At 40.4% G+C, this 27,419-nt stretch overlaps 1 protein-coding gene across 1 annotated transcript in view; it reads left to right on the top strand.

The window, feature by feature from the left end:
- RFX5 (regulatory factor X5) overlaps window positions 1–27,419 on the top strand; it is a 496,889-nt gene that overhangs the window by 346,108 nt on the left and 123,362 nt on the right. Inside the window, exons 6-7 of the mRNA XM_053703857.1 lie at window positions 18,631–18,753; window positions 19,073–19,189. Of these exons, the coding sequence (XP_053559832.1) occupies window positions 18,631–18,753; window positions 19,073–19,189 (240 nt within the window). The remainder of the gene's footprint in view (window positions 1–18,630; window positions 18,754–19,072; window positions 19,190–27,419) is intronic.

Raw genomic sequence — 27,419 nt, 5'->3', positions numbered from 1 at the left:
CTTGGGTTCCGGTTCGGGATCTGTCTGCACCAGATCTATTGGCGGATTTTCACTCGTCTTATCCTCTGAAACCTGGACCCCGATCTCATGGGGGGGGTTCTTGACGGGGGGGATCTGTCATGATCCTGTCTAAAACTGTGCCTTTAATTCAGGATCTCCTCCCTTGTCTGTTCTCTATTTAAGACACACCTTCTCCTCACTGCATTGCTTGATTATTGCAGTCTGAGGATTGTTTGATTCATCCCTCTTCAAGGATTCAACAAGCCAAGTATCAGTTAAACCTTAACTCCTTTTTGGAAATTCAAGTCTTATTATTGATATTATTGTTCTATTGCTTTTCATCACCACAACTACTTGTCAATTTGAATTTAAGCATTTCTAACCTCTCAAGCTTTTTCTACCATTGCAGTATATTCAAACACAGATTGAGGCGGGACTTCGCCTCAAGCGTGTATGCCCTGTGACGTCACACGCCGCAGCACAAGCTGTGCTGTCGGCGCGTCTCTCTCCCCACACACGCTGAATACTCAGCTCAGAGCCACACGCATAAACAAACAGTCGTGCCGACTTAAACCAAAAAACCCTAAGGATTTAAGGTATGTACATATCATTTAAAAGTTAAGCAGCTTTATTTTGAGATCTCCAACGTTTTCCAATAAATGCTATCCTCTCCACCTCGTAACTAAAGAGACTGTTAATCATCTATTGCCGGTCAATACGAATGTGCATACATTAAACTCCAATTTGTTGACAAAACATTCACTATACATCTTACTCATTTATTTTATAATTCTTTGGACCTTATACTAATGTTTTATTACAATAAGACAGAACAGAGAGTACCATAGATACCAGTCATTCTTATGTCAAGTTATTATTTAATTTGAGTCTCCCTGACTGACAAAATTTCAGATCAGAGAAATATACATAAATCACTTATCCTACAGAAATTTTGTTCTCATTCAGGTTCCCTTTTACCCAGTCATGATATAAGGGAGAAAATGAAAACAAACACTCAGATTAATGGTGAAAATAAACATTATTTTAATAAAAATAAATGTATTCTTCACACTACCTCTGAAACAGGACCTTCTGATCCAGGGTCCCTTCAAACATCAAAATCTAATTTCTCTGAAGCTGACTGCTTGGAAATTGAACGCTTGATTTTATCAAAACGTGGTTTTTCTGAGTCAGTTATTGATACCTTAATACAGGCTAGGAAGCCTGTTACCAGAAAGATTTACCATAAGATATGGCGCAAATACTTATATTGGTGCGAATCCAAGAGTTACTCATGGAGTAAGGTTAGGATTCCGAGGATATTGTCTTTTCTACAAGAAGGTTTAGAAAAGGGTTTATCCGCTAGTTCCTTAAAGGGACAGATTTCAGCTCTGTCCATTCTTTTACACAAACGTCTGTCAGAAGTTCCGGACATTCAAGCTTTTTGTCAGGCTTTAGCTAGGATCAAGCCTGTGTTTAAAACTGTTGCTCCACCATGGAGTTTGAACTTAGTTCTTAATGTTTTACAGGGTGTTCCGTTTGAACCCCTTCATTCCATTGATATCAAGCTGTTATCTTGGAAAGTTCTGTTTTTAATGGCGATTTCCTCGGCTCGAAGAGTCTCTGAGTTATCTGCCTTACATTGTGATTCTCCTTATCTGATTTTTCATTCAGACAAGGTAGTTCTGCGTACTAAACCTGGGTTCCTACCTAAGGTGGTCACTAACAGGAATATCAATCAAGAGATTGTGGTTCCATCTTTGTGTCCTAATCCTTCTTCGAAGAAGGAACGTCTGCTACACAATCTAGATGTAGTCCGTGCCCTGAAATTTTATCTACAGGCAACTAAGGATTTTCGACAAACGTCTTCCCTGTTTGTCGTTTATTCTGGTCAGAGGAGAGGTCAAAAAGCTTCGGCTACCTCTCTCTCTTTTTGGCTTCGTAGCATAATACGGTTAGCCTATGAGACTGCTGGACAGCAGCCTCCTGAAAGAATTACAGCACATTCTACTAGAGCTGTGGCTTCCACTTGGGCCTTTAAGAATGAGGCTTCTGTTGAACAGATTTGCAAGGCTGCAACTTGGTCTTCTCTTCATACTTTTTCCAAATTTTACAAATTTGACACTTTTGCTTCTTCGGAGGCTGTTTTTGGGAGAAAGGTTCTTCAGGCAGTGGTTCCTTCCGTATAAAGAGCCTGCCTGTCCCTCCCGTCATCCGTGTACTTTAGCTTTGGTATTGGTATCCCAGAAGTAATGATGACCCGTGGACTGACCACACTTAACAGGAGAAAACAAAATTTATGCTTACCTGATAAATTCCTTTCTCCTGTAGTGTGGTCAGTCCACGGCCCGCCCTGTTTTTTATGGCAGGTAAAAAATTTTTGAATTATACTCCAGTCACCACTACACCCTTTGGCTTCTCCTTTCTCGTTGGTCCTTGGTCGAATGACTGGAGGTGATGTAGAGGGGAGGAGCTATATAGCAGCTCTGCTGGGTGAATCCTCTTGCACTTCCTGTTGGGGAGGAGTTAATATCCCAGAAGTAATGATGACCCGTGGACTGACCACACTACAGGAGAAAGGAATTTATCAGGTAAGCATAAATTTTGTTTTTTTGGGAACCACAAACAGATTTGAGTAAAACCCTTGTCCTTGTTCCGACCGCGGAACTGGATGGATCACTCCAATTAATAAAAGGTCTTGTACACAGCGTAGAAACGCTTCTCTCTTTAACTGGTTTGCTGACAGCCTTGAAAGATGAAATCTCCCTTTTGGAGGAGAAGCTTTGAAGTCCAGAAGATATCCCTGAGATATGATCTCTAACGCCCAGGGATCCTGGACATCTCTTGCCCAAGCCTGGGCGAAGAGAGAAAGTCTGCCCCCCACTAGATCCGTTTCCGGATCGGGGGCCCTCACTTCATGCTGTCTTAGGTGCAGCAGCAGGTTTTCTGGCCTGCTTGCCCTTGTTCCAGGACTGGTTAGGTTTCCAGCCCTGTCTGTAGCGAGCAACAGTTCCTTCCTGCTTTGTAGCTGAGGAAGTTGATGCTGCTCCTGCCTTGAAGTTACGAAAGGCACGAAAATTAGACTGTCTAGCCCTTGGTTTGGCTCTGTCTTGAGGCAGGGCATGACCCTTACCTCCAGTAATGTCAGCGATAATTTCTTTCAAACCGGGCCCGAATAATGTCTGCCCTTTGAAAGGTATGTTAAGCAATTTAGATTTAGAAGTCACATCGGCTGACCAAGATTTAAGCCACAGCGCTCTGCGCGCTTGAATGGCGAATCCTGAATTCTTAGCCGTAAGTTTAATTAAGTGTACTACGGCATCGGAAATAAATGAATTAGCTAGCTTAAGGACTCTAAGCTTGTCTGTAATCTCATCCAATGTAACTGAGTCTTCCAGAGACTCAAACCAGAATGCCGCCGCAGCCGTGACAGGTGCAATGCATGCAAGGGGTTGTAATATAAAACCTTGTTGAACAAACATTTTCTTAAGGTAACCCTCTAACTTTTTATCCATTGGATCTGAAAAAGCACAGCTATCCTCCACCGGGATAGTGGTGCGTTTAGCCAGAGTAGAAACTGCTCCCTCCACCTTAGGGACCGTCTGCCATAAGTCCCGTGTGGTGGCGTCTATTGGAAACATTTTCCTAAATATAGGAGGGGGAGAAAAGGGTACACCAGGTCTATCCCACTCCTTGTTAATAATTTCTGTAAGCCTTTTAGGAATAGGAAAAACGTCAGTACACGTCGGTACCGCAAAATATTTATCCAGCCTACACATTTTCTCTGGAATTGCAACCGTGTTACAATCATTCAGAGCCGCTAATACCTCCCCTAGCAATACACGGAGGTTCTCAAGCTTAAATTTAAAATTTGAAATGTCTGAGTCCAGTTTACTTGGATCAGATCCGTCACCCACAGAATGAAGCTCTCCGTCCTCATGTTCTGCATATTGTGACGCAGTATCAGACATGGCTCTAATATTATCAGCGCACTCTGTTCTCACCCCAGAGTGGTCGCGTTTACCCCTAATTTCTGGCAATTTAGATAATACTTCAGTCATAACATTAGCCATGTCTTGCAAAGTGATTTGTATGGGCCGCCCTGATGTACTTGGCGCCACAATATCACGCACCTCCTGAGCGGGAGACGAAGGTACTGACACGTGAGGAGAGTTAGTCGGCATAACTTCCCCCTCGTTGTCTGGTGAAATTTTCTTTACATGTACACTTTTATTTAAAGTAGCATCAATGCAATTAGTACACAAATTTCTATTGGGCTCCACATTGGCCTTTAAACATATTGCACAAAGAGTTTCTTCTGTGTCAGACATGTTTAACAGACTAGCAATGAAACTAGCAAGCTTGGAAAATACTTTTGAAATAAATTTACAAGCAATATAAAAAACGTTACTGTGCCTTTAAGAAGCACCAATAAACTGTCACAGTTGAAATTACAATGAACCAAATTTGTTATAGCAACCAAATTTTCACAATAAATGCAATAAGTTAGCAAAGGATTGCACCCACCAGCAAATGGATGATTAACCCCTTAATACCCAAAAAACGGATAACAGAATATAAACGTTTTATCACAGTCAAAAGCACAGTCTCACAGGTCTGCTGTGAGTGATTACCTCCCTCAAAACTAGTTTTGGAGACCCCTGGGCTCTGTAGAGACGTCCTGGATCATGGAGGAAGGAATAGGAAGGCTGTGACTGAATTCTCACTGCGCAAGAAAGCGCCAAAATAGGCCCCTCACACTCATATTATAACAGTGGGGAAGCTCAGTAAACTTAATTTATTCATAAATAAACGACAGCCATGTGGAAAAATAATGCCCAAAATTTTTTTATCACCAAGTACCTCAGAAAAAAACGATTAACATGCCAGTAAAACGTTTTAAAATAAAATTATGAAATGATACTAATAAGCCTGCTGCTAGTCGCTTTCACTGCAGTGGGGGCTCAAATATAAGTTAAATGTATACAGTATTTTCTTAGTGAAGTTCCATTCCCCAGAAATACCTCAGTGTAATATACATACATATCAGCCTGATACCAGTCGCTACTTCTGCATTTAAGGCTGCACTTACATTATATGGGTATTAGCAGTATTTTCTCAGTCAATTCCATTCCTTAGAAAATAATATACTGCAACATACCTCCTTGCAGGTGAACCCTGCCCGCTGTCCCCTGTTCTGAAGTTACCTCACTCCTCAGAATGGCCGAGAACAGCAAATAGATCTTAGTTACGACCGCTAAGATCATACACAAACTCAGGTAGATTCTTCTTCTAATGCTGCCTGAGAAAAAACAACACACTCCAGTGCTGTTTAAAATAACAAACTTTTGATTGAAGATATAAAAACTAATTTTAATAACCACAGTCCTCTCACACGTCCTATCTATTAGTTAGGTGCAAGAGAATGACTGGGTATGACGTAGAGGGGAGGAGCTATATAGCAGCTCTGCTTGGGTGATCCTCTTGCACTTCCTGTTAGGGAGGAGATATAATCCCATAAGTAATGGATGACCCGTGGACTGACTACACTTAACAGGAGAAACAGTTTATAATCAAATAGAAAGCTCACAATAATAGAATAGAAAGATATTTACTTCAAAAACATCCTAAAAATCTAAATCTAAAATCTCAATATAATCAAAAGTAAACATTATATTGTATGGGATTAGACTAACCCAATCACCTAACTCGATATACTAAAATATGAAGTTGATTAAAGCTTAATATACAATAATATATCTGATGTATTAAGTATATTAAAACAAATGACTGACTCATTATATAACATAGCTGAGTATACAATTATTGATGTAGTGTAGTTGTAAGGAACTGTATTTTAAAAACTATGTTCCACTCAGTCTCACACAGTGGCCTCTATTTAACAAAGTCTGCCGTACCTGATCCGACAGTGCGGATCAGGTCCGCCAGACCTCGCTGAATGCGGAGAGCAATACGCTCTCCGTATTCAGCATTGCACCAGCAGCTCACAAGAGCTGCTGGTGCAACGCCGCCCCCTGCAGACTCGCGGCCAATGGGCCGCCAGCAGGGAGGTGTCAATCAACCCGATCATACTCAAATGGATTGATTTCCGGCGATGTCTGTCCGCCTGCTCAGAGCAGGCGGACAGGTTATGGAGCAGCGGTCTTTGTGACCGCTGCTTCATAACTGCTGTTTCTGGCGAGTCTGAAGGCTCGCCAGAAACACGTGCCCAGAAGCTCACTACGGAGCTTGTTAAATGGGCGCCAGTGTTTGAACCAGAAAGTATTATTAACTGAGGTTCTGTTATGATCCTTGGCTGAGGGAACTACTATGGGTTAACTTACTTAAATGCAGTATATAACACACAGATATCAGCAGAGTTCAGTTTCTTTTGCTGAATGTTTATGCAAAGAAAGTCAGTATATATTATTGTTCTAGAGGATCAGGCACAAGTAGTTGGAATAGCTCATAGGCCAAGTATGAGAGAATATGCATGCAGGCAAGTATATAATGTTGAAGCTTAAAGGGACAGTCTAGTCAAAATTAAACTTTCATGATTCAGATAGGGCATGTAATTTTAAACAACTTTCCAATTTATTTCTATTATCTAATTTGCTAAATTCTTTAGATATCCTTTGTTGAAGAAATAGCAATGCAAATGTGTGAGCCAATCACGCGAGGCCTCTATTTGCGACAACCAATAAGCAGCTACTGAGCATATCTAGATATGCTTTTCAGCAAGTGATATCAAGAGAATGAAGCAAATTAGATCATAGAAGTTGTTTAAAATGACATGCTCTTTCTAAATCACGAAAGAAAAAATTTGGATTTCATGTCCCTTTAACCCCTTAGTGACCAGAGCACTTTTCCATTTTCTGTCCGTTTGGGACCAAGGCTATTTTTACATTTTTGCGGTGTTTGTGTTTAGCTGTAATTTTCTTCTTACTCATTTACTGTACCCACACATATTATATACCGTTTTTCTCGCCATTAAATGGACTTTCTAAAGATACCATTATTTTCATCATATCTTATAATTTACTATAAAAAAAATGATAAAATATGAGGAAAAATGGAAAAAAACACACTTTTTCTAACTTTGACCCCCAAAATCTGTTACATATCTAAAACCACCAAAAAACACCCATGCTAAATAGTTTCTAAATTTTGTCCTGAGTTTAGAAATACCCAATGTTTACATGTTCTTTGCTTTTTTTGCAAGTTATAGGGCCATAAATATAAGTAGCACTTTGCTATTTCCAAACCATTTTTTTCCAAAATTAGCGCTAGTTACATTAGAACACTGATATCTTTCAGGAATCCCTGAATATCCCTTGACATGTATATATTTTTTTTTTGTAGACATCCCAAAGTATTGATCTAGGCCAATTTTGGTATATTTCATACCACCATTTCACCGCCAAATGCGATCAAATACAAAAAATTGTTCACTTTTTCACAAATTTTTTCACAAACTTTAGGTTTCTCACTGAAATCATTTACAAACAGCTTGTGCAATTATGGCATAAATGGTTGTAAATTCTTCTCTGGGATCCCCTTTGTTCAGAAATAGCACACATATATGGCTTTGGCGTTGCTTTTTGGTAATTAGAAGGCCGCTAAATGCCACTGCGCACCACAAGTGTATCATGCCCAGCAGTTAAGGGGTTAATTAGGGAGCTTTTAGGGAGCTTGTAGGGTTAATTTTAGCTTTAGTGTAGTGTAGTAGACAACCCCAAGTATTGATCTAGGCACATTTTGGTATATTTCATGCCACCATTTCACCGCCAAATGCGATCAAATTAAAAAAAAACGTAAAATTTTTCACAATTTTAGGTTTCTCACTGAAATCATTTACAAACAGCTTGTGCAATTATGGCACAAATGGTTGTAAATGCTTGTCTGGGATCCCCTTTGTTCAGAAATAGCAGACATATATGACTTTGGCGTTGCTTTCTGGTAATTAGAAGGCCACTAAATCCTGTTGCGCCTCACACGTGTATTATGGCTAGCAGTGAACGGGTTAATTAGGGAGTTTGTAGGGAGCTTGCAGGGTTAATTTTAGCTTTAGTGTAGAGATCAGCCTCCCATCTGACACATCCCACCCCCTGATCCCTCCCAAACAGCTCCCTTCCCTCCCCCACCCCACAATTGTCCCCGCCATCTTAAGTACTGGCAGAAAGTCTGCCAGTACTAAAATAAAAGGGTTTTTAAAAAAAAATGAATTTTTTTTTTAGCATATTTACATATGCTACTGTGTAGGATCCCCCCCTTAGCCCCCAACCTCCCTGATCCCCCCCAAAACCGCTCTCTAACCCTCCCCTCTGCCTTATTGGGGGCCATCTTGGGTACTGGCAGCTGTCTGCCAGTACCCAGTTTACAATAAAAAAATGCTTTTTTTTTGGTTTTTTTGGTTTTTTTCTGTAGTGTAGCTTCCCCACCCCCCACAGACTAACCCCCACCACCTTGCTTATTGTTTAACATTTTTTTTTTAATATATTTTTTATTTCCCATTTTCTGTAGTGTAGCGGTTCCCACCCGCTCCCTCCCCGTGCACGCGCCCGCCCCCACCCTCCCGTGCACGCGCGCGCGCCCGTGCGCGCCCCCAGCCACCCCCGCCCACGATCCCGCCCCCCTTCACATCCACATGGCCATCGATGGCCGCCACCCGCCTCCCGGTCCGGCTCCCACCCACCAACGCAGGTAGCCACCGATCTCCGGTGCAGAGAGGGCCACAGAGTGGCTCTCTCTGCACCGGATGACTTAAAAACGTTATTGCAGGATGCCTCCATATCGAGGCATCACTGCAATAACCGGAAAGCAGCTGGAAGCGAGCAGGATCGCTTCCAGCTGCTTTCCACACTGAGGACGTGCAGGGTACGTTCTCAGGCATTAACTGCCTTTTTTCTGAGGACGTACCCTGCACGTCCTCAGTCGTTAAGGGGTTAAGTATCACAGCCACAATATAATTAGCAAGCAGCAGATACTTAATAATGAGAGATATGCATGCAGGCAAATATAGACTGTTGAAGCACAGGTATCACAGTTACAATATAATTAGCAAGCAGCAGATACTTAATAAGCATAGAAAAAGTCTACTGGTTTTAGTATAGCAGCTGATACTTATTAAGCATAGAACAAACAAGTAAACAACTTCAGAACTGCAGAGATGATAGTAATCACTGAAATATAGTCCCAGAATCTTCCACAGCTTGATTTAATCACAGTAGCAGAAATTAATAACATATATGTGACTGAGTTCAAGATATACCTCTTCCTGGAGGAGTAGTGGTGTATTACTCACGAGTTTATCAGTAACACTGTCAGCAAGGTGAAAACAGCAGTGCTGTGGTGATGAGACTGAACAGTTTGTGTAAGGCTTCTGGTTTGACAAACCTCAGAGTTGAGGGGGAACATCAGCAGAGCAAAGAAATCCTTTGGCAGCTTGTAGTAACACACAAGAGAGATGTGTATTCACTATTCAGAAGAGAGCAGGAGATCTGTAGAGCTCACAGCAGTCAGTAGGCTTGAGTAGTCACAACAAGGAAGTGCAATTGTAGCACACAGCTGCAATGTAGAGAAAAATTACCAAGCAATGATGGGTATGAGGAGGAGCCTTAAATAGACTGAGCAGCAAAGATTTAAAGTGACAGAACACAATATGATTAATTCCTTACATGACTCCCCCTCAAGGAGACCGCTCAGCGGTCAAGGCCAGGGTCTGTCTGGGTTCCGTCTATGAAAAAGCGAAATGAGACGTGGTGCTGATTGGAAGCGGGTTCCCAGGAATCCTCATCCGTGTTGTACCCCTTCCAATGTACAAGATATTGGAGTTTGTTACCTTGGTAACGGGAATCAAGTATGGGATCAACCTCGTACTCGAGATCTTGAGAAACTGGAACAAAACGGTCATCTTTTCGACTAGAAGTTCTTAAATCATGAAATGATTTGAGCAGAGATACGTGAAATGTAGGATATATTCGGTAGGTACTGGGTAAGTTCAAAATCATTGTATTGGCATTGACTACCTTTACAATCTCAAAGGGGCCAATAAATAACCCAGCAAGTTTTTTTACTAGGAACAGCCAATTTCAAAAATTTAGTTGACAACCATACCTTCTCGCCAACCTGGTAGTTAGAAGCCTGACGGTGTCGTAAGTCTTAATAATGTTTCTGCTTGTTCTGAGAGATTTGAATATGTTGTTTTACTTCTGTAAAACCCTGGGCAATGGTGTTGATTGTCTCATTAACTAGTGGAATAGGTGTCTCAACACGTGGATCAGGATGGAAGCCGTAATTGGCAAAAAATGGGGAGACACGAGTAGAAGTGTTAACGCAGTTATTATATGCAAATTCCGCTCTAGGAAGGAGAGTGGCCCAATTATCTTGCTGAGATGTGCAATATCAGCGAAGGTATTGCTCAAGTGATTGGTTGGTTCGCTCCGTCTGGCCATTGGTTTGTGGGTGATACGCTGTGCTCAGTCTTCTCTCAATGTGAAGAGATTGACATAGTAGTGTCCAGAATTTGGAGGTGAACTGCATGCCCCTGTCGGAAGTTATAGTGTGTGGAAGACCATGTCATCTTACTATATGGTCCATGAAAAGGTTAGCAGTTTCTGAAGCAGTTGGTAAGGTATGACAAGGGACAAAATGAGCCATCTTAAAAAATAAATACTTCCAAAACATATTGCAACTTAGGATCTGGGAGTTGTAGTATAGGTGCTGATGAAAATCGATTTTTAAGAAGCAGAAATGAATGATCAGCCTCTGCTGACCATTTGAATTTTTTATCCCCTGTGAGGGCTGTTAAGGGTTTGGCTATTGTAGCAAACTCCTTTATAAATTTTCCATAGAAATTGGCAAACCCTAGGAAACGTTGCACTTCGACCTTTGAAGTGGGTGTAGGCCATGAGGTTATGGCCTCAACCTTTTGGTCCTGCATCTCTAAACCTGAAGGTGAGATCCTATAACCAAGGAAGGAAATGGTGTCTGTGTTAAAGATGCATTTACCCAATTTAGCGTAAAGATGATGCTCACATACTCTAGAGAGTACTAGTTTGACTTGTTGGATGTGATCAGATAGACTATTTGAATTAATGACAATGTCATCGAGGTAGATGACCATGCAGACATCAAGTAAATGCCTAAATATGTCGTTAATGAGACATTGGAATGTGGCTGGGGCGTTGCACAGACCGAAGGGCATCACAGTATATTCAAAGTGCTCCTATCTCGTTCTGAAGGCCGTGAGCCACTCGTCTCCGTCTCTAATCCTAATGAGATTGTAGGCTCCATGCAAGTCTAACTTAGTAAAAATGGTGGCACCCTGCAAGCGTTCTATCATTTCAGATATGAGGGGCAAAGGGTACCTGTTTTTTTTAGTTCTTTTGTTTAATTCCCTGTAGTCAATGATAGGCCGTAGAGTATGATCTTTTGTTCCTAACGAAGAATATGCCTGCCCCAGCTGGCGATGTAGAAGGTATTATAAAACCTTTGGCTAAATTATCATCTAAATATTATTTAAATGCCTTAGTTCTTGTTCTGCCAAAGGGTAGATATGAAGGAGATGGGGAGGTGGAAATGAGGCACTAGAGATAGCACTAGGGGTTAAAAGTACTATGGATAAAGTGATATGTTACTATTATATTAGTGTGTATTTATTGAGTTAAAGGCTTGTGGATGTTGAAATCACATCAGATTAGATAATTAGCAACAGGTGTAAAACATATAAAGGTCTTGTAAATGTTGAAATCACTAAAGAACTAGTGACAAGATGTAATTATTTACCCCCCTTTTTTTTCTTCATTTTTTTTCTTCCATAAATAACAAAGGGTAGATATGGCCATATGGAATGGTACAACCAGGCAGTAGTTCAATGGGGCAGTCATATGACCTATGTGGGGGTAATGACTTAGCCTCAGTTTTATTGAAGACTTCAGCATAATCCTTATAGCAGGGTGGAAATTGGACTTCACTAACTTCACTGGTGAATAACAAAGAATGTGTAGGGAAACACAAGTTACTGCAGTAATTTGAGTTAAAGGTGATACTGGAATTTTTCCAAGAAATAGATGGTTTGTGTGTCTGTAACCAGGTGATACCCAGTATAATTGGGAAAAGAGATACTGGAGTAATATCAAAACTACACAATTCAGTATGTCCAGAGTCAGTGATGATAGTGAGTGGTACTGTCTGGTGAGTTATAGGTCCTGTAGAAATAAAACAACCATCAATAACACGTATTGCTAGTGAATTGGATTTTTTTATTAAGGGAATATTATTAACAAGGGCAAATGAAAGTGTTCTCTGCGGAACTAAGATGGAGTGCACTATTTCCTCCCTTATTGATATTTTTCAGCCCGTGTTTGACTCCCTAACGGCTGCTATGGATGTACTGCTCTGGGAGACACGAGAGTTTCGAGCAAATGACAGCATAAAAACTTCCCCTACCGGGGTGAGAGTGCCGCTACAGATATCAGCTGGCAAGATGCAGGCAGAAGAGGCCTTTTCAGCGGCACCCATTTTGGACACCAGCATGGCATTCCCGGTGAGAAATACAGGCTGTGTCAAAGCCCTAACACAGATGAGCGACCGGGCTGCTGGGGAGACTGGAATAGTTAGCGAATGTCAAACGCATCACCCCACTGATGTCACTGCAGACCTTGTCTACTTGTCGGGAGACTGGCCGCTTTGCCTGAGGATGGAGACTAATGACTCTGCACACACTGTCTCTTGCTTCCCCTGGCACTATATTCAGACCGCGAGTAGCTTCGGCACGAAGGTTACTGTCTCTGGCCCCACAGGTTTTGCTGCTGACTCTCCTCGGCTCTATGCCCCTATATATGGCCCCTTGCTGTGCCTCAGCCTTAGATCAAAAGACAGGCTGCACCCACCAAAAACTGGAGTGGGATACGGGAGGTACTTCCTGGCAGTCTCAGAACGCAGTGGAATCGGCTGAGCCTAACGGACATTTTCCTTTTCTTCACCAATGTGGTGTGTAATTGTTTAGTGCCTCTACATTCTCTACTGCTTATATTAAATTGCCATCAATGAGTTCATCACTGCTCTGGGTTGTGGTAGGGCACTAATTAAGGTAGTTACTTTATTTTGAACAGTTAATATGACCCTTTATATCACCTAATTTTTCTGGATATCTGCATTATATAATTGCTATGCATTTGCTAACGAACTGTACCGGTTATATAAATCTCCTGGACATTAATAGAGCTGAGTAGTTTTCTGACACAAATTTTTCTATTACAGCTTTCGGTTTTACTTACATAAAGGTAATTTCAGTGTTTTATATTTGAAGGAGAATACCTCAAAATTGCTTCATCTCAAATGTATGTGTATTTGAAACAAAGTGCATTAACCAATTATTATAGTCACTGCAATGTTGGGAGACAATTGTTACTTACTCATTAACCCCTATGATTGCGCGGGCACTTTTCCCTCACTTACTCTATGAGCTGCATAGGCAAATAACTGCCTGCTTGTACATACTCTCGTTTTAAAACAAAAAAATCTCATACATTTCGGAGAACTGACAGTTATGTATACCAGTTGTTGGAGCTTCAGTGTTATAAGTCTATAGAGCTGTTGCAGTGTAATAGCGTGTGGGGTGATCTCCTGATCAAAAGAGATGTAACGCTTAACAGATTCCTTTCAAGGATAACCTTAAGGTATATATATCATGTCATCCATGCTTTATTGATGGTGTTCACCCTCTCTCTGCTCATGTAGGAGCTGGATGATATCCTTTGCAGCAGTCAGGTATCCTACCCACCCCCCTCAGGTTTTGGAATTTCTCAAGCCATAACGCTAAAGAGATGGCACCAGCATTTTATCTGTGACATGCTGCCTGCAATTTTGATTAATATGTGCTTCATTATCCTTTTAAATATGCACCTAATAATAACACTTTGTATGAAGTAAAGTGTATTTGATGACTTGGTTTATCTCATGTAACGTTGTAAGAACATGCTGTTGCACTTCCTAAGGCTTAGCTTCAAGGGCAACACTATACATATCTTATGTTAATATTCAGATAATGCCCAGTTTCTTGTACTGTACACACATCTTACTTCTACAGTATAGCCTAGGCATTAATATAATTAGTTATGGATCTTGTAAGTTTCCCAAGTAGAACTCCACCACTTCTCTCCACTTGTTAATATTTTGACTAATGTTTTGCTTTTGTTCTGTTTTGTTTTATTCATTTTTATTTTTGTTCTGTTATTATTCTAAAATTAAGAAACACGGGTCCAATATTAAATGGTTTAAGGCTAGTTTTGCATAGATTCTGCATAAATTTACTTCATATAGTAACAATGTTCTGTATTCAGACGTGTGCAGCCCATACACACATAAGAGTAATATCTATCATAGTTAACCTCTTATCTGTTTGGTATGCTAAAAAAAGACTCTACAAGGATTACAATAGGTGATTTCAGTTTTGTGAATAGAAATGATCACATTCTTTTCTCTCTGTATCGGCAATAACAACTGTACCACCTTTGATAGTATATTGATGTTAGATTTATGGCACTTATTCCAGAATGTGCAATGTAATATATTTGTAACTCTACCTTGTACGTGCATACATATACTTTCCTGTACCTGTGTTTCTTTAATAAAAAGAATAAAAAAAAAAAAAACAAGGGCAAATGATTTATCCATTAAGTTACTCCAATAACTTTGGATTTCATGTCCCTTTAAGTATCACAGCCACAATATAATTAGCAAGCAGCAGATACTTTATAATGAGAGATATGCTTGCAGGCAAATATAGAGTGTCGAAGCACAGGTATCACAGTCACAATATAATTGGCAATCAGCAGATACCTAAAGGGCCACTAAACCCAAAATATGTCTTTCATTATTCAGATAGAACATACAAATTTAAACAACATTACAATTTACTTCTATTATTTATTTTGCTTCATTTTTTAGATATCCTTATTTGAAGAAAAAGCAATGCACATGGGTGAGCCAATCACATGAGGCTTCTATGTGCAGCAACCAATTAGCAGCTACTGAGCATATCTAGATATGATTTTCAGAAAAGAATATCAAGAGAATTAAACAAATTAGATAATAGAAGTAAATTAGAAAGATGTTTAAAATTGCATTCTCTTTCTAAATCATGAAAGAAAAAAATGTGGGTTTCATGTCCCTTTAATAAGCATAGAAAAAGTCCACTGGTTTTAGTATAGCAGCTGAAACTTATTAGGCATAGAACAAGCAAGTAAATAACTTCAGAACTGCAGGGTTGATAGTAATCACTGAAATATAGTCCCAGAATGTGGTGATGAGACTGAACAGTTTGTGTAAGGCTTCTGGTTTGACAAACCTCAGAGTGGAGGGGAAACGTCAGCAGAGAAAAGAAATCCTTTGGCAGCTTGTAGTAACACACAAGAGAGCTGTGTATTCAGTATTCAGAAGAGAGCAGGAGATCTGTAGCGCTGACAGCAGTCAGTAGGCTTGAGTAGTCAAAACAAGGAAGTGCAACTGTAGCACACAGCTGCAACGAAGAGAAAATGGATGGGTATGAGCAACAAAGATTTAAAGTGACAGAACACAATATGATTAATTCCTTACAGTAGTGTGCCCACATCAGAAAATAAGATACAGAATTCTTAAATTTATACATAGCCAAACATCAAATTAAATCAAATTAAATAATTATAAATTGTGACATTCATATCTATTGAAAAGAAACGGACTTAAAGAAAACAATGCCACTCCAAAACAGTATTCAAACCTTTTGTTTGGAGTGTGTTCAAAAAGAAAATTCATCTTGCCTCCACTTGTAGCAGAATCTTATTTCTATCACCCCCACATTTCAAGTGGAGCACTTGATCTATGGTCAATCATAGGTCAGCAATCCGTCAGCTATGATTACGGCTGAGTGCCGAAACATGTAAGCCAATTGGTGTCATGCCTGTCTCACCTTTTTGCTCCTTTTCTGTTGCCCCTGAACGCAATTTTTTAATTGTGTTTAATAAAGCTGTTTTTACTCTACATTTCTACGTGGGATCCTCTGCCTTTTCATTTTTGCTAATTGCTGCACCAGATTGTGGATCCTACAGTCCCTGTGCTTCTATGTTGCAATCCCAGGTGAAGCAGCCCCGCCCCCCAGCAAGCCACGCACGCACACGTCGGTGAGAAACTTTGGCCCTGGCGTTGCCTGGAACACTGCCAGAGGCTACGGACCTTCTACCGCCTGTCAGGAGACTGCGCTTAAAGAAAGGGAGAAAGCTGATCTGCTTGCCGAAGTCAAATACCGGCCTGTGTGCTCACAGTCTCCCCTGGTATAACGCATCTAGTCCCACACAGACGGATGGTCGATCCTCCGGTTGGGTGGAGTATCCAGGATAGGGGTGAGTGGGGTTTGTGGACGGAAGTCCCGGGACCAACAATATACCAGGCTACCTTGCTCATTATATTATATTGCATGTTTGGGAGTGTACCAACTCTCTCCTTTTTCTTTATAAAACTTGAAGAACCTTATAAATAATACTGTGTAAAAATTCACAAAGTTGGAACGGGTCTGTACATTTTTCTCACAGACCATATGCCCACACCTACCGCTCAGATCCACAGTGTTTACAGCCTCTGCAGTTGAGGGCCTTTGATTAATATTTCACCTAATTTATTTTCTCCTATGCATAAGTATCTGTCCCTAACAGAGGAGGAGCTCACTACCCCACAGACTACACTATATAAGTCTCATGAGATGACCATATTGCCATCTAGTTGTTAATTATATTAGTTCGCAACTAGTAGATGTTGATTATATGTTTCTTTATAGAGTTTGCCTTTTTTCTTTTTTTATTTATATATGTATAACAGACGCCTGAAATACCCAGTTCTTAAGGTTAATTGGCGGGTGACCTAACTATATGTACTATATATTATTTACACTTGCATATTCATACCCCCCAACTTCTAGTTAGACGTGCACTTTTCAAGGTTATTATTTGGGCCTAAATTTATTTTATACTATGGCCTCTAGTTATGAAGGTCTGTCGGACCTGATCCGACAGTGCGGATCAGGTCCGACAGACCTCGCTGAATACGTCGAGCAATACGCTTGCCGTATTCAGCATTGCACCAGCAGCTCACAAAAGCTGCTGGTGCAACGCCGCCCCCTGCATACTCGCGGCCAATGGGCCGCCAGCAGGGGGGTGTCAATCAACCCGATGGTATTCGATCTGGTTGAATTGCGGCGATGTCTGTCCGCCTGCTCAGAGCAGGCGGACAGGTTATGGAGCAGCGGTCTTTGTGACCGCTGCTTCATAACTGCTGTTTCTGGTGAGCCATTCGGAGCTTGATACATATGCCCCTATAGCTTTCATAATTAAGTGAAAAAGAGTTTTTTTCATATGAGACCCACAAGTGGTCTCCTTTATTTCAGGATACCTTCCTGTATTAGTATTATTAGTTTGTTTGAGGTCCAAGAGTGGCCTCCTGAGTATCTTGGAAGGTTTATACTCTGTCAGGCATGTTACATATGTGTTGTATCTTAGTTTTGTTTCCTAATGCTTCATGGATATTGTAACTAGCTTAAATGTCACTATTGTAAATTTCTTGTATGCCTTTAATTTAAACCTCAATAAAAAAAAAATATCAACCTGAGGCTATACACTATATGGAAGCTGACTTTGTGCTAATAGATCATATGCCCCATATCACTGTCATAGCACTTAGCCAGTGCAGCGTTTGATTGAGAGTGCACAGGATGTATGAGCATCATATGTGTGTATACTTACGAAAACGCTTTCATTGGAAGCATGTTTACAAATGCAAGTATTTTGCAAATTTATTCTAGTCACAATTGAATTTCATTCATGCAGCTTTCAAGGTTGATCATTATGGTCCGTAAACTGTTTTTGAATGCTACTGTGAATATAAGGAAGACTTAGGGGGCAATTTATCAAGATGAGGCGGACAGGGGCACACATATGCGCCCCTGCCCACCGCAGCTCGGCTCTGGTGGGCTGAATTCCCCTGGCGGGAATTCAGCATTGCACACGAGCGCTATTTTGTGCCAATCCTGCCCGCGCACAGCCAATCACGCACGTGCAGGAGCTGTCAATCTCCCCGGTCGGACTAGACGAGGGAGATTAAAATTCGCCACCTAAGAGGTGGTGAAAGGGAAGGGAAGCAGGGGTCTGATGACCGCTGCTTGCTAAATACTGCGTGCAGGTTCTTTTGTGAGAACCTGCAGTCGTAGGCAGGCGAAAGCCTGCCAAAGTGCTTGATAAATCGCCCCCTTATTAACTCTTTAGTTTCTTTCCGTTTCTAAAATGAAACAGAAAGCTTTGAAGCATCTTTAGCCAGTTTTGTTAGCTTTGCATAAGAGCTCCTAAAGAAAGCTTTATAAAGTATAAGCTTATTCCACAAGGGCCATGGATTAATCACAGGCAAATGAAGCCCCTGTTCAAAAAATTGTATAAAGTTAGTCTTACAATTTTCCTTACATGCATCACTATTTTGGAACAGCCCTCTTTATTTTTTTCTGTCTGCATGTTCTAGCTTTACTAATGTTAAATGAAGCCAGCAAGAAGGGATTATGTATATGGGGAAACACACATTCAATGTAACCATATTCTCATTCTATTACAGTAACCTGGACCTAGGATGTGTGAGCACAGCAGAGCATATGCATGCCTGCACTTGGATCCGTAACCACCTGGAAGAACACACAGACACATGTTTACCCAAACAGGATGTGTACAATGCATACAAGTAAGTAGATCAGTGGGTGTTGCAGTGCTATTTTCTAGGATGGGCATGGGGTGACATCACAACTTAATGGTTGTGTACTATGAGCTTTGAGACTTGTGGTATGGTATGAGAATTGGTCCAAAAGGCTGTCTTTTATCTTGCCCATTGATCTTATAATACAGTTAAACAAGCTGCTAAGTCTAATACAGTTAATCTGCAGAACAGTAAAAATGTGTATTTCAGTAAAGTTGTCTCACATAACTGATGCTGCAGACTGATGACAGGAATTTTGTTATAAAACAGGAATATAAATATCTCAATTTCTGTCTTGTCTTCACAGGCGATACTGCGACAATCTCTGTGGGCGGCCTCTCAGTGTGGCCAATTTTGGTAAAATTATAAGGGAGATATTTCCAAACATCAAGGCAAGGAGGCTAGGGGGAAGAGGACAGTCCAAATATCCTTTCTGCATAAATGCCTAAAGTTACTTTCCTGTACATCTGCATCAAGCAAAAAGTTTCTTGTTTTGCTTTTTTAATTTCATATTTAATATTATTGGCACTTAGGGACATTCCAGTCAAAACAGAACTGCACATAGATTAATTAATCTTTGAAAATAAGCATATTAGTAATATACATGTATTGGCAAGAATGCTTGTAATAAAACTTATCACTGTATTAGAGTTAACATGTTTCTCTGCACATGCATGTGAAGCATAGCTAGATATTCTCAGTGCACACGCATTTTAAATACTGCAGCTGCTCAGACTACCAGTGGGGCTTGCATCATATCAGCAATTATCAAACTGAGTCATTACAAGATGGTACAAGCACCTTAGGCTCTCCTATCAAGTGCTGTGTTTAAAATGCTGGTGCACGGTGCATACTTAAATACACCTTTTAAACAGCTAAAGTTTTTATTAGAAGTATGTTTGCTAATACATGTTTATTACAAAAATGATTCTACTCAAAACTGAAATGCATCCATGTGGATTCCAATTTTGGCTGGAATGTCCATTTAAAAAAATAATTTTATATATATATATAATAAATATATATATATATATATATATATATATATATATATATATATATATATATATATATATATATATATATATATATATACTGTATGTATATATGTATATATATATATATATATATATATATATATATATATACACACACATACAGTTAGATCTGTAAATAATTGGCCACTGACACACGTTTTATTTTGTCTGTTTACCAAAGTAAATTCAAGTTACTGTTAAATAATGAATATGGGCTTAAAGTGCTGTCTCTCAGCTTTAATTTGAGATTATTCACATCCAAATTGGAAAAAGGGTTTAGGAATTGTAGCCCCCTCTTTTTCAAGGGACCAAAAGTAATTCGATAAATGACTCAAAAGCTGTTTCATGGGCAGGTGTGGGCCATTCATTCATTATTTCATAATAAATTAAGCAGGTCTGGAGTTGATTCCAGGTGTGGCATTCACATTTGGAAGCTGTTGCTGTGAACCTACAACATGCGTTCAAAGGAGCTCTCAATGCTAGTGAAACAGGCCATCCTTAGGCTGCAAAAAAAACAAATCCATCAGAGAGATAGCAGGAACATTAGGAGTGGCCAAATCAACAGTTTGGTACATTCTAAGAAAAAAAGAACGTAATGGTTAGTTCCTTCAACACAAAAAGGCCTGGACGTCCATGGAAAACAACCGTGGATCCTTTCCACGGTAAAGAAAAATCCCTTCACAACATCCAGCCAAGTGAAGAACACTCTCCAAGAGGTAGGCGTTTCCATCTAAAGGGGAGGAGAGTCCACGGCTTGATTCATTACTATTGGGAATTAAGAACCTGGCCACCAGGAGGAGGCAAAGACACCCCAGACAAAGGCTTAAATACCTGCCCCACTTCCCTCATCCCCCAGTCATTCTTTGCCTTTCGTCACAGGAGGATGGCAGAAGAGTGCCAGAGTTTCGGAGTAGTTTCTTATGGAGGGTAGTACTATTCGCAGTGGGACTGGAGTTTTAAGTAGTCTTGTCAGCCTCTCAGTGAGAGCCTGGGCGAAAGTTAGAGTCCGGAGATGCAGATAGAGTCTTTCTGCCAAACCATCCCGACTCATAGCTCCATAAGCAATCAGCGTTGACGAGATTCGCTGCCTGCTTTCTTCACTCAAGTCCATTTTAGGAGCGAAGCTACTAACCTGTCACACTTGAAGGGCCGTGTTCCTGTTCCTCGGCGTAGATTCTGGTAAGATTGTTTCATTTTTTATTAATAATGATAACATAGAAGACAGGGTCACAGTGTGGTGCCTTTTTATCTTTACAGAATCAAGGGTTAATATTCCTGGAAGGGGAATTATTGAACAGGGGGGGTTATACATGATATTGTTTATTGTGTCATTGCTGCGTTATGTGCGAGATGAGGCTCTAGCAATGTGTGGAACTTTCAGGTTACTTGCAGAAACTTTGCACAGCCATTTTTTGGCGCGTTTTTCCCTAGTGCAAGGGCGGTTCTGCCAGGCATTCCATGTGATTGGGTGTGGCTATCTATCCTTGCCATTGATCTGTGGCGCAGGAGACGTAGCGGTTTCTGTAGTCCGGGTCTTAGGAGGTGGTGAGTGCCCCGGCCATTGTTGGTATAAATGTGCCTTTTTAATAAATAAAGTTAGTCTAACCAAGCGCGCAAGCGATGGAGGAATCTGACATGTTGGAAGGCTCTCCTTCTTTAATAAAGTCTCATTCTTGTGTTTATTGTGAGGAGGTTCTGGTAGATAAGCCTGCTCAACTATGTTCCACATGCCTTGATAAAGTTACAACATCTAAATGTGAACGGATGTCTAGTACTACTGAGCCGTCCACCTCTGAGGTTTCTTCGTCCCGGGAGGTGCATTCCCTACATTCATCTCCGATTGCACATGCAGCGCCCCCGGGGTCCAACCGTTACTCCTTCTGGAGAGATTCGTTGGCGGTCAGACTTTGCGGACCAACTGGAATTGGCGGTTTTGAAAGTGATCCATGCCTTACCACGTTCTGCTAAGTGCAAGCGTAGGGTTTATCATAGCGACCCGGCCCAGGGTTTGTCCTCGCTGATGGGAGATCCAGAGGCTCTATACGATGACGAGGCCCACTCCGACTCTGCGGAGGAGGCCTCTTCTGGGTCGGAGTCCATGTCATCTAAACCTCCAACGGCGGAGGAGCCTGGTTATAGGTTTAGGATCGAGAATTTGCGCTACTATGGCAGGTGCTTGCTACTCTGGAGGTTCTGGAACCTAAGATACCGGAGAAACCTGCGATTCCTAAGCTTGACAAGGTATACGAGGACAGGGTAGTTCCTCAGTCTTTGCCTGTTCCCGTTAAGATGGCTAATATTATTAAGAACGAATAGGAGTGATTAGGTTCTTCCTTTTCCCCTTCTTCTTCCTTTTAAAAACTGTTCCCCATTCCGGACTCTCAGCTTGAGCTGTGGGGGACCATCCCTAAGGTGTATGGGGCTATCTCTACGCTCGCGAAGCAGACGACTATTCCCTTTGAGGATAGTTTGTCGTTTAAAGAGCCCATGGATAAAAGCTGGAAAACATGTTGAGTAAGATGTTTCAGCACACAGGGTTTGTTTTCCAGCCAGTAGCGGCCATTGCGGAGATTGCTGGAGCTGCAACATATTGGTGTGAATCCCTGTATGAAATGGTCGAGGGGGAGACATCCATCAACGAGATACAGGAGAAGATTAAGGCACTGAAGATCGTCAATTCTTTCATCTGTGATGCCAATATGCAAATTATTTGCCTAAATGCTAAGGTGTCAGGTCTTTCTGTTTTAGCGCGCAGGGCTCTGTGGCTAATATCTTGGTCTGCGGACATGACCTCTAATGCGAGGCTGTTGTCCTTGCCTTTTCAAGGAAAGATCCTGTTTGTTCCAGGATTGGATTTGATTATATCCATGGTTACGGGAGGCAAGGGAGCTTTCCTACCGCAGGATAAGAAGCCTAAGCCTAAAGGATCTACTTTTCGTCCCTTTCGTGCGGACAAGGCCCAGCGCCAGCAACCCGCCGCAAAAGCGGACCAGTCCAAGGGATCTTGGAAGCCGGCTCAATCTTGGAACAACTGTAGTGGGAAAACAGGAAGGCGCCAATAGGGTGATAACGTTTGAGACCCTAACAGGTAAGTATGAGAAAAAAGGGTACTCACAAGTAGGGCGGCACTTAGACGTGCCAAACCAAGCAGACCGGGACCTCAGCGTCGCCCGGAAGACTCAATAAGGCAACAACCAATCGTCAGGCCGGACCAAATTCCGTGTGGCCAGTCAGGAACACTGGATGCTGCCACACCTCTCTCTTCGTATGCCGATTCCAAACACTGGCAAGAGGATAGGAGATAGGGATATCACGTGTGAAGCTCTCCCGATTACCGAGAGTTTAGTTACCACACGCCAACAAACTGGATAACGAACTGGATAGAGGAAGGAGCAAACTCCAGCAAAGTTACTTAAACAAATTTATTAAAAAGTTTAAAAACAATGCATAAAAGCAACGCGTTTCTCGGCTACACAGAGCCGTTTCATCAGGCTGTTATACATATTCTAAAATGCCTACTGCTTTAAACACTTCCTCTAACCAATCAAAACCATTGAAATTTACACACCCCTCCCCACCTCAGCGTGCGTGTCAATCTCAGCTGATATGGAGAGTGTATGGAATCATAAGCGTGCCACTTGATATTGGCGATTTTAATATCGTCTTACAGATAGTGTCTGTTCTAGTTAGACACTATATTAATGGTCTCATCACTATTATGAGCACATACAATTAAAGCAATGTGAGTAAACAGAATAAATAAGTAAATTTGGGCTTTCATTTCAGGCTTAGATACACATTACACATTAGCTTTTTATCGAAACTGAACTGACATGAAATGTTACTCCTTATTACAGACTTGCAAATCAAACTGTTTGTATAGTTCGCCAATATAATACACAATAATTACTCAATCCTAACAAAAATTAATCTAAACCAAACAAATACACAATAATAGATAAAAAATATATATATATATATATATATACCCTATACACCATACATAACTAAAATTACACTATAGGAAAAAACTAATTAGCTATCGAAAGCTGCCAGATCAATATTGGCATTGAGACCTGATGGATTTAGAGTCTGAAGCCTATAAATCCAAAAAGTCTCTCTCTGTCTAAGTCTATAGAAACGATTGTAAAAGTCTGATCTTGGAATATGTTCAATGGGAGTTATTTGTAAACAATGTAGGTTACCACTATGTTTGGTGTTACAGTGTCGCGGTACACTATGTAATTTGTAGTTCTTTTTAATGTTTCTAAAATGTTCAGACCATCTGATGCTCAAACGTCTACAGGTGCGCCCTATGTATTGCAGCCCACAAATACAGGACAGTAAATAAATCACATAATTCGATGCGCATGTCATCCGATCGCTCATTTTATAAGTTTTAGAAGTCGTATTTGATTTAAAGGTATCTACGTTATGTGTTATATAGTGACACATTTTGCATTTCTTGTGATTACATTTGAAACTACCCTTTCTTTGTATTTTGCAAATGGTGTCATTAGTGATATTGTTACTGATCAAGTTGGTCCTGTTTTTAACCACTTTACTAGGTGCCAAAATTCTTTTCAAATTGGGTGCTCTTTTGTAAATAATAGTGGGTTTATTGTCTAGTAGTGGGCCTAAAATAGGATCTTTTAGTAGAATTTTCCAGTGTTTCATAATACTCCTTTTAATTATGCTATGATTGCAATTGTATTCAGTGATGAACTTAGTCCTATTACCCATGCCTACCTGAGTATGTGTGTCTACTATCTTTTTCTCAAAATATTTTTTTCTGTCATCATTTTTTGCCCTATTAAAGGCACTGGTGATGATGTGTGCTGGATATTTTTTCTCTTCAAATCTATCTTTGAGGATTTTACTTTGCATCTCATAGTCTATTAGACTGCTACAGTTCCGGCGAACTCGCTTGAACTGCCCATATGGTACATTTCTTTTCCAAGGTAGGTAATGATTGCTTGTGAAGTCTAAATAACTGTTGCAATCAACCTGCTTAAAGTGAGTACTAGTCGAAATCCTCCCCTCCGTGAAACTTAACTCTAAGTCTAGAAAAACCACAGTCTTAGAATCTATTGTGCTAGTGAATTTCAAGCCCTTGTTGTTACTATTCAAATGACTCACAAAGTCTTCGGCCAACAGTCTATCACCTTTCCACACCACAACCAGATCGTCTATGTATCTGCCATAGTACACCAGGTTCGCCCCAAACGCAGAGTTGTATACATATTGTTGTTCAAATGATCCCATAAAAAGATTGGCGTAACTTGGGGCGAACCTGGTGCCCATGGCCGTCCCTTTTGTTTGGAGGTAGTAATCATCCTGATAGACGAAATAGTTGTGGTGTAGGATAAATGAGATCAATGACAAGATGAAATCTTTCTGTGTATCTGGTAAATAAATGTCTGTTTCTAAATAGCTTGAAATCGCTTGTAGTCCGAGACTATGTGATATATTCGAATAGAGGGCTTGGACATCACAAGTGATCCAAGTGAGGTCTTGTGTAATATTAATCTGTTCAAGTTTGTTTATAAGGTCTGAAGAGTCTCGTATATAAGATTCAAGACCAACGACATATTTTTGCAGAAAGAAATCGACATATGAAGATGCATTGTCTGTCAGGCTGCCTATTCCCGATATTATCGGGCGGCCCGGAGGGCATTTTGGGTCTTTGTGCAGCTTCGGTAGATGATAGTAAAATGCACGATTTGGCTCTATTGGAATAAGATAATCTTTTTCTTTTTTGGTGACAATTCCTTCTTTAAAAGCACCTTCTACTAAATCCTTTAAAGTCGCTAAAAATTTGGAGGTCGGATCAAAAGTCATTTTGGTATAATAATTTTTGTCATTCAGGATCCTATCGGACTCAATAAGGTAGTCCTCAAGGTCCTGAATGACAATCCCTCCGCCTTTATCGGCTTGTCTAATCACTATGGATTTATTCTTTTTTAACATTTCTAGGGCACGTTTCTCATTCCCAAACAAATTCCCTTTACCATTGATACCCTTCGGTAATTGATCAAATTCATCACTCACCAGCTGCCTGAAAATCTCTATATGAGCATTATTGGCTAGTTTTGGGGTAAAATTGGATTTGTTCCTCAAACCTGTATGTACAAAGCCTTCACATAATTGATCAAGTAGAGAGTCAGGTTCATACACCGGAGTTATCTGATTATTAAGCCTAGAATCCATTGAATCTGTCAAAATTGGTCTATTCCCATCATCTTTATTTCTCTTTTCTGCAAAATATTTCTGCATCGAGAGTTTTTGTGTGAACCTATTCAGGTCAACAAAAAGTGAAAACATGTTATGTGCATTTGACGGGCTAAAGGAAAGCCCCTTACCTAGAACCCTAATCTCATCGTTGGTCAACGAATGGGAAGATAAATTATAGATCCCTTTACCTAGGGTCTGTAGTCGTGCCTTTTTGAGGGCTGTGTTTCTTCCTCTGCATCCTCGTTTATGTGAGGTCTTTTTCCTTTGTATGAGGGAGTCAGGCTGACTACAGGCTCTAGGTAGCTCGCGATCTTTTTTTGTTTCCAGACTGGTGGTCTGGGACGTTGATCTAAAAAAAGTTGTTGTGAAGTTGCAGATTGTGGTATGTTGTTAGCTTCACTGTTATCAAAAGATCTTGTGTCATATTCATGTGGATCTAAATTGTTGAAAGCTTGGAACCTATTAGAGGTGCTTGCTTCAATAAAATCATAATCTCTCCTGTCTTGAGGGGATTCAGAGTTATTCTCCGCTAATCTAGATCTTAGATGGATTTGTTGGTTTTTGGGAGTGAACTTCGTGTTATACAATTGTTCATTATCATGGGTTTTATATCGATTAGACTGTTCAAAAGGGTTATTTGCCCTATTAAATTGTTGTTGATGGTATCTTATATCCTTATTCTGCCCATATGGGGCAGAATAAGAAGGTCTATTCTGGGACCAATTTTGCTGGTATGTCTGATGAGAATAATCTGGGAATCTGTGTTGATAATGTTGGATGGGTCTATAGTCCCTATCCTGGTGGGGTATTGATTGTCTGTTGTTATTATGCCAATTATTAGAATTGTTTTGATAGTGATTTTTGTTTTTATTTCTATTCCTATTTTTGTGATGGTTCACTATCGTCCACCTATCTTCCTGTTGTGTATTGGGTGTAAATGAGGCAGTGCCCATAGTACCTATATTCATCTTCTGTCCCTCATCTATATGGTTTATCACATTAGATGTTTCTATCTGTACTTTCTTTTTATTATATGTATATACTTCACCTTTCAGATAATCTTCAGTGTCTCTAGCTAATTTCCGATTTTTAATCTCCATCAATTCTTTTTGATAGCTCTCAGTTTTTTGCAAAACTAAATAATTGAGTTCTTCGTATTGTTTTGTGTTTTTGAATTTCTCAAGGCTTTGTTGGACAATTTCTATTTCCTTAGAAATAGTGTCCACTAAAGACTTGCGATATGTAATCAAAATTTTCATTAAAGTCACGGAACACATGGTCAGTGTTTCATCCCACTTGGTATTAAGGGACTGATCATCCTTAAAAGAACAACTTTTAAAGACTCTGAGGCCTCTCGGAACTAAATTTGAATCTACGTATTTT

Source organism: Bombina bombina, chromosome 1 (genome assembly GCF_027579735.1).
Source record: "Bombina bombina isolate aBomBom1 chromosome 1, aBomBom1.pri, whole genome shotgun sequence".
Classification (NCBI taxonomy): domain Eukaryota; kingdom Metazoa; phylum Chordata; class Amphibia; order Anura; family Bombinatoridae; genus Bombina; species Bombina bombina.
The sequence above is the reverse complement of the archived record's forward strand: the minus strand, read 5'-3'. Positions and strand labels throughout refer to the sequence as shown.